Raw genomic sequence first — 8929 nt, forward strand, 5'->3', positions numbered from 1 at the left:
CCGGAGTTTGTCGGGGGCTAATCCACCGAAGGATCGGGATCGTCCACCTTACAGACAGCCATGGAGTAGGAGCATCATCTTTGAACCACGTTACATCGACGTGCATTGGTTTGCTTGTTCTTTTCTTTGTCATTAGGTTTTGTATTCGTAATTAGTATTTGTATTTCCGCCTGCGCACTAACGAATACGTAAAAAGCGAGTAATTGGGACCGCCGTCCATTCAACCCCCCTTCTAGCCGGCCGCAAGATCCTCCTACAGACCTAACCTAGACACGAAAATCATATCTCGGCATAGAAGGAAGGTTGATTGATCAGTTTATTGATAGGGTGATCGGTCGACTGAATTGATCAGTCAACCGAACATCTTTTGAGTCGACCGAACGTGGCTTATAAAAGAACCTCGAGATCAACATCGAAGAACAACTTTTTCTGTGCAACCCTCTACTCGTGCTTCTATTGTTTTGTACCTTAGACTACATGTGCAAGCTAGTATGCCAAGAAGTGCCGACGAACTTCATCTTTTACTCTTTGTCGGTATACTTTACATTCCAGTTGCATTATTTATAAGAAGATAGTAGTTGTTACTATTATTCTTTTCATTATACGAATTGCTTCTTTTCGAATATTTTAAATAGAAGGATCATAGTGAATTACTGAACAGTGCAATCAAGGATCACGGGTCTTGGAATATGAGTCGACATATACTCTGAACCAAGTAACCAAACGAGTCACATTGCTTTTATTTTTCTATTCCGCTGCTTACTTTGATAAAAGAAAAGTTTTTAAACAAACGATACTCACCCTCCCTTTATCCTTTCTTGTTGATCCTTCACCTCACTCTTCCAACTCGGACTCACTCATCTTTAAGACTTTGTTCAGGGAGACTTTAAATATTTTCTAAACTGTAGAACAAATAGCACCTTCAATTAGTTATCACATAAGTAGAATGAAGTAAACTCTTATAAAAGGAGCACCCGAGCTCAACGTCAATCAGACTCAACCTAAATTGGAAAAGAAACCCCTCCTCGAATAATAAGTTGATGTTGAACTTGAATCGACTAACTTGTCAGTGACCTCCAAGTAAGTCGGCTCTGCTTTGAATTGACACAGACCTGGTGACTTAGATAGTTCCATCTACCAATTAACTGGATAAGTAACAAAGGTCGAAGGCTGGATAAAAAACAAATGAGATTTCCATCCCTTATAGAAAGTTAGCATGCAGACCTAGTAGTGAAGTAAAAAACCTTGGTCTCCATTTTCCTTAGATAAAAGAAATAATGGAAAAAGGGGGGACATTCGATATAGGTAAAAGAGAATGACTATCCTCCACAAAGTAATCAAAATTAGTTCAGGTCCAGCTATTGAAGATGGATGTGAAAGTAGTTGGAGATCTTGGAGAAGAAGGTCGAGATAGGAAAACGAAACTTACTCAACATTTGACTCCGAAAAATTGTTACAAAATCAATAGGCAGATAAACGAGACGATCAAGCAAGTTCGGGATTACAATGTGGTGGTTGGTCAGTATCTCAAACTGCAAGCGTAGTTGGTCTAGGTCACCATCATTGAAGTCCGACTCAACTGCTTATACCAGAAGGTGGATGGGCCTTTAGAGGCCATGGTCGGATGGAAAATTTTAGGAAAAACAATGCCGATGGGGAAAATAGAGAGAGGAAGGTGACAACTTACACTACGGAATTGTGGGCGAAAGCAGAAGGTTGTCGGGGAACAAAGACGAAAGAAATGATGAATGTGGTGGTATTCCTTCATCATCGGCCCTAATATAGTCAAGGCTCAATATTTTCAACTATCAAATCTCGTAGATGAAAAGGTGGGTTAAGGTGTTGGGTCATCAGATCACGCACTCGAATCCATGAGATCTCGACTATCACCTCGAGTTGACCTCCACGCATGGCCTTGACACATGTTAACCTTGGACAGGATAACATTAATAACTAGATGGGATGAACCAATCATGACCAAGATACGTGATCTCGCATGTCATGGGTTTTAATGGCGCTTGACATGCAAATTCTAGAGACATTCAACAGTAAGGTGGCATGACCACGCTAGCCCTAGAACCCGAGTCAGTAATCGGGCCAAATTACACTAGTTCTAGTCAGACTTGGGGCTCCTTCGACTAGACTCGAGGAGAAGACTTATGATATGGTGGATATAGAAGCCTACACATGGAAAGACTAGGTCAAGAGTCAAGCCAGGGTGTAATTAAGTTAGAAAAATCAAATTGGGTCATGACATATATAGGATCGGGTTTGGAACCTGGCTAACACCCGACTCTCTTAGCTCTGTTACCCTACTCCCATAGCTCGTCCCCTCGAGTTCCTCGGTTCAATACACTTGACTTCTTCAGTTCGATACACTCGACTTCCTCAGTTTGATACACCTGACTTCCTCAGTTTGGGATACACGGCTTCCTCAGTTTTGCATACACCACTCCCTCAGTTTGGTACAATCGGGCTCTCTCAATATAGGCTTCCTAAACTTCTCCAGCTCAAACATCTGGGTTCGGTCTCCCAGACTCCTTCAGACTCGGCGTCTCAGGTTTACAAATCTCTTTGACTTGATTTCCTTGACCTCTCTAGCCCTATCGAGCTCAACCATCCCCTGTCTTACAGGACTCGTTAAAAACGTGAGAGCTAGGCAGCATAACCGTTTCATTCATGGGACCGTTTCTCTAGGAGGACATGGAGAATGTCATCACATATCTCAAAAAACATGTTAAATGGATGTGCATATCTCAAAGAAATAGATATATTTTGCTCTTCTTTAAAAGGTCACCTGGCAAAAGTACATATAATCATCTAAACTCTTCCACTACTTCATAACTTTTATCTTTCTCTAGCCCCTATCCTCGCAGCAAAAGCCAAAACTCTCGCCCCCAGGGCCCCCACCGACCGGACCCACGGTCATTGTGAGGGAGGTAAATCGCAGCACCCGAGCTAACATGGGACGGACCGGGTGGGATACAGGGATAGAGGATTTATTCCCCCGTTGCCACTGAGTTTCGATCCGATGGTCTCATTGCAGCAACTTCCGCCCCATGCCATCTCAGATGACCCACGGAGTCTTCTCTAGTTCCTATCCTGACTTGAGTGTCAGAATGGTTATATCGATTTTAGTCTCGACGTCCATTCTAACTTTTGATTGAGTGTTATAGGTATACTAGGTATTTTTTTATAACCGAAGCATCTAAGATCTCCACCTCTTGCTTCCTGTTAATTTACCAAATAGTAAACTCAGATAGAAACAAGTGGATATGAGATTGTCACTTTCACCTTATCACCATACTCAACCCTTGACAGTCGACTCAATACCTCCCAGTCGGTTGAGTCGGCATTTATCATCGCTGAGCGATTGCGAAAGAGATGGATTGCATCGCAGTCCTCCAATCCATTCAAAAAGTTAGACTCCTATATGAGCGGAAGTAGTGTCCTTGAATGTGCAGGGATCGCATATCATTTTGAGAAGATTAAAGAGAATTATTTTAATAAGGAAATGTATACTTCATTTATATGTTGGTTTGGAATAAGGGAAGCCTGGATTTTCCATGAAAAATTAAGAATGGTCTTTGATGTCAGGAACATTATTTAAAGTAATGAACAAGTTTAAGGTGTCTATAGCACCTAAAATGGAAGATTTTGATCATCCACACTATGAATGCTCCCACGCTTTTTATCTTGCTCAAGACCTAGAAAAAGCTCGTCTCCGCCATACAGCCCGCTTACACACCCGATGCTAAGATTGGGCTGCGCAAACACGTTGAACTAGCAATGAATGAAACCTAAAGAATCCCCCACTTCAACTTTGAGAAGTTGGGGCTTTGGAAATCAGTGTTGGTTTGTAAGTCAATCATTTGGATAACTTTCCATAGCTCTTTAGCATAAATTCACTAATAGATTATTGTATTGTTGTGTTCGACATAAGTGTAATATCTTATTCCTTTAAATGTATTTGTAGAAATAAAAGAAAAAAAAAATACAAAAGCTCCAAAGTGACCACTGCTTGAAGGCTTAAAGTAAGAGCTGAAGCAGAAAGCTTAAAGGCTTCATTAAAGAGCACGATAGAAAAGTTTGAAGCATCTGAAGCAGCTCCGGTCCTAATAATTAGGAGGCCGGGGTAAAACGATCAAAATAGATTTTTATTTTTTTTATAAAGTAAAAATTATTTATAATGGTTTCTTCTAATTTTTATAGATGTAAAATTATTTATAATATTATTAATTTTAAGATTTTCTAAATTTTTTTTTCAATAGATAAAATTGCTAATCTATTTAAAATCGTACTGGTGCTGGTGCTGGTGCTGGTGCTGGTGCAGCCGTGTAGAGAAGTGGTAAAGGCGCAGTCTCACTGTGATATCGTCGTGGAGTCGCCAATAAAAAGAAGAGCAAATAAAAATGAAAAGAGAAGACTAAAAGAAAAGTGATGTAATTGTAAAAAAAAATCTGAGAAGTAGAGAATATGAAAAAGGAGATAGCGCTGGCGGATATTGCAATTTGCTCGAGCTTGTCTGCTTATGCCGTTGTGCGGCGACGGAAGAGCAATGTAACAGGCAAACAGTGCAAAGTTTACAAAACCTAATTCTTAAAATAATTAATATATATATAAATTATATAAACATTTACAAGTTGTGGGCCCCTCTAAGAGCATGAGCTTGTGCGGCGGCGGAAGAGCAGTGCAAGGTTTACAAAATTCTTAAAACAATTAATATATATATATATATATATATATTATATAAACATTTAGAATTATGGGCCCCTTCTAAACTTGGGGCCCTGGGCAATCGCCCAGGACGACCCGGCCTCTGGGCCGGGACTGATGTGAAGAATATGAGCTAAAATTTGAATGGGAGGAATCTATCATTGCTTGAAGTCAAAATTGTTTTAAACCTGTTTTCTGTGTTATTTTTTTTCTAGTTTTAAAATAAATAGAACAACAATTAACATATAAAATGTAATTCGTTTAAAAAAATTATTAATGATTAGTAAAATAGATGTAGATGAAGTACCTATATGCCAAAAATCTAATTGATGAAAGAAAATTTGAGGGCTTAAATTTAAAATGAACTCTTAAAATCTTATGTAATAGTTGTGTCTCATTTAACTTTTAAAAAAGGTTTATGAGACTATTATATATATATATATATTTCTTAACAATATAGAATCCATTATTTTTATGACCGATTGCTCCAAAACATTGAGGTTGATCTATACAAACAATGTTTGAATATTTCGAAGTGCATTGAGCCCGTGACCATATATTTCTGCAACAACTACACCAATCAAATGAAAAAGAAGCGGTCCATAACGATGACTCATGATCTGTAGAGTGTTTAAATGTATCTTCATAAATTCTGTTTGTTTCTAGCTTCATAGCCCAGCTTGGCGACATTAGCAGAAACTATGGGAACAAAGTTGCAGAAGGAATTAAAATAATAACAGCAGAAATAAGGACAGTCTTAAGGCAATAATAGATTTGCTGCATTCTCTCATGAAGCTACTCTTTTTGAAATAGTTAGAAGAATTTGATGGTTCTTAACTAGGAAAGTTTCTCTGCAGCAACAACAGAAAGTGCTTTGGAGTAGTTTCACGGCAAATCTCGAGGCTAATATCTTTTTACAAACCACAAAATATTTACAGTGTTGTTGTTTAATAAGGCTGAAAGGATAGAAGAAAGATGAGAGCTCCTCTACATGCGGATATGATAACACGCCATAGAAGATGTTGGGGAAAAAGGGAAATACAGTCCAGATGGATATTCTACATTCGGATATGATGGACATAGAAGATGTTAGAAAACAAGGTATTATACAAGTTGAAAAACAATATGACTAGACTACTAGTCACCTCCTTTGACGTTTCACAGCAACCAGATTTTTAGAAAAAACATAGCAAACACACAAATTGAGTTCATTAAATGCTACGAAAACCTCCAGAGCATTTTGAAGGTAAGAGCCTACAGGACGGAGCTCGAACCTCACTCCCTGCAAAGTTGGCAGATGAAAAAAAAACAAGTCAGCATGGGATGCAGTTCAACAATAGTTTTTTAACATTAAAGATAGAGAAGTCATTAGTGGACGGTTAAAGCTAAGAATTGGACTTAAGCAACATTTGTAGACATCAAGGATAAGAATTGAACTTCCCAATTCTTTGTACAGTTTATCTAAAACTTTCCAGTTATTATGTCTGATTGAACTCATGGTCACATGACAGACATCCCAACTCCACAAAATTCTATTGCAAATAAATCATATCACATGACAAACATTTAATATAGAAGGCCGAAGGTTTTCAAGTAGAGGTAGATAGGCTTCATATTATCTATAATAAGTGAACCAATCATAATGTATGTATATATTTTCCTACCAAACCGCCTTGTTAGCCTAGGTGGACTACTTGGACCTTTTTAATGGTTCGTTAATGCGGACCACCTTCTACCTAGGTGAGGTGGAGGCTAGTTGAAATTACTTAGGTGGCTGCCTACGCAACAATGGCTATGATAACACAGAACTAATCAATTTTACAAACATGCTATGCGTTTAGAGGAAGATGTTGGCATGTTGTGAGTTGTGAGTTGTGATTTATGAGAGTTGGAGTATTTATAGACCATTAAGAAGGAGCATTGGAATGTGACAGGTCAGGCATGGGTCTATGCCAAGGTCAGGCACAGTTCCAAGTGGGGCTACAACCCACCCCACTTGACACTTCTAGTTTTGCAAATGAACTCAAGAATTCCAAATCAAGTACTATGTTAGCTTGTTAATAGCATCACCTTACATGAGCGAATGTTTTTAAAGCAACTTTCCACTGCTGGCATGTACAATGAAGAGCAAGTAGCTCATAAATGTCCAGCATGAACTACATTTATCCCACTGTGTTAATAACCACATAAATTTGGTAGCAAAACTCTTCACACTGACAAATTGAAATCATATTACTGGTCAAAACTTCCATAGCAACAAGTATTTTTGGAAAAATAAACTAACAAATGGTTCTTTTACAAAATCATGATCACAACTCTGAGGAATGGTTCTTCACTATATGATTTCTAATATTCGATGCATGAAGAAATATGATCTGAAGAAACTATCTAATTCTTGCTCCTACTTAATTATCTTATGACCTCAAAACCAATCAAGAAGATACTTGGACAAACACCTTTGGGTAGATTGCCATGAAATTTCTTAATTGCAAAGCTATGCATTTCTGATTGCACTAACTGATGGCTCTGGTGAAGTTTGAATCTCAATTTAATGTTACATTTCCAAATTAAGAAGAAATTGAAGTTCTGAATCTTCCATCTTCTCTTAAATTGACCAACTTAACCATAACAGCAGACACCTCAATTGGGATAACAGAAATAGGAAACTACAAACAGTTTTTAAAAATTTGGACAAAATACAAGTATTGGGAATGCCATAGGAGGAATACGGAGATACCATCTTATGAGGGATCCAAAGAGGAAATGCTTCATGATGGATACTTGCTCGAGTACTTCGCCCTTGTACAACCTCAACATCCCAATGTTCACCTTCTTCCATGACGCAGCGCCACTGATACCATCAAGCATGAAAGAATGCTCTGCAAAGACCCCTTTCTTCACCTTCTTCACAAACGCCACGCACGCCAAGTACATGTAATCAGTAGAGAAATAGTCAAGAATGTCGTCGTTATGAATCGAATTCGGCTTCATGTACTTGTGATCAATCAGCTGAGCCGATCCAAATATAAAAGGGAGGAAGTGGTAGTCATCGAGCGCCCACCCTCCGTGCCCTCCATCCGGTTTGAGGTTGTAGATGATCTGCAGTCTACGCATAAGATCAAGGTAGGTAGAGAAGACACCGAGGACGAGAGCGGGATAGTCCTCTTCTTTGATGAGCCCGAGGCGGGCGAGGCAGTAGAGGAAGGCGGCGAAGTTGTTCTCATGGGCATTTCCGTAGTCGATGCGGTAGACGTTTCCGAAAGAGTCAAGAAGGTACGGAAGGAGTTCGTCTGCGGCGGGACGGAGCTCGTCGTACTGGGCTAAGAGAGCAAGAACGAGGTCATAGCCCTTGTCAGTGAGGCGTGCGTGCCAAAAGCGGTAGGCTGGATTGCAGATGCGTAAGGCGTGGGCGAGAGGGGGGAACTCATCGATCCAGCGGGTGAGGGTTTGGAGAAGAGAGAGGAGGCCGATGACAGTGTCGGAAAGTGGGGAAGGAACAGGGTCGGAGAGTTTGCGGCCGCAGACCGAGTGGGAAAGGGCTGCGATGAAGCCGAGGAAGTGACGGCCAGAGGTGGAGGCGTCAAAGCGGCGGATGTCGTTAGGGGAGGAAATGCGCCTCCACGGGACATGGAAATGATACGGTGGCTCGGCAAGGGGAACGGGAAGAGGTTGGGGGACGGGAATGCGAGAAACAGAAGGCGTAGCCATGGGGGCGTCGATGGCCGGGGTCGGGGGAAGGCGGCAGTTGGAGCACAGCGGAGGGCCTAACCCGGAGGCCGCGGTGCCACCGCAAACAATGCAGGATGAACATTGAACTGGCATCGAAGGCGCACCGGGAGAGGAGGGAGGAGGTGCGCCGGAGGAGCTACCGGGATCGGTCATTCCGGACAAGAAGAGGGATGGAGGCGAGTTCTTGCAGTTGGTCTAAATAAAGCCCACGCCGTGGAGGACCAAACCATTCTCGGCGCCAAAGCAGAGAGACATGCGTTAGTTATGACTCTGGCCTGTTGGGTCGGGCCGTGGAGGTCCAAACCATTCGCACAACCAAAGATATCTTTTCTTTAATTTTTTCTTGAATTATCAAAGTATTTTTATAGCCTAGTGACCATTTTATGTGTTTGTTTACTCAAATAAAGCACACATCATCAGCCCTATAACTATGAAATCTTTATAGATTAATTTGTGTTGATATACACAAAAGAAAAGAAAACAT

The 8929-nt window shown here is 40.6% G+C and overlaps 1 protein-coding gene across 1 annotated transcript; it reads right to left on the minus strand.

Annotated features, from left to right (window-relative positions):
- Positions 1 to 5634: 5634 nt before the first annotated feature.
- Positions 5635 to 8673, minus strand: LOC122000186 (serine/threonine-protein phosphatase 2A activator-like). Its single transcript, XM_042554676.1, has 2 exons — positions 7454 to 8673; positions 5635 to 5998 (listed from the first exon to the last, which is right to left on the minus strand). Exons 1-2 carry the CDS (start codon positions 8596 to 8598, stop codon positions 5992 to 5994), a joined length of 1152 nt encoding a protein of 383 aa, XP_042410610.1. The 5' UTR covers positions 8599 to 8673; the 3' UTR covers positions 5635 to 5991.
- Positions 8674 to 8929: the final 256 nt, after the last annotated feature.

Source organism: Zingiber officinale, chromosome 1A, assembly GCF_018446385.1.
Source record: "Zingiber officinale cultivar Zhangliang chromosome 1A, Zo_v1.1, whole genome shotgun sequence".
NCBI classification, from domain to species: domain Eukaryota; kingdom Viridiplantae; phylum Streptophyta; class Magnoliopsida; order Zingiberales; family Zingiberaceae; genus Zingiber; species Zingiber officinale.

Coding starts and splice junctions, on each gene's coding strand:
- LOC122000186 (XM_042554676.1), bottom strand. CDS start 8,598: ATGACCGATCCCGGTAGCTCCTCCGGCGCACCTCCTCCCTCCTCTCCC.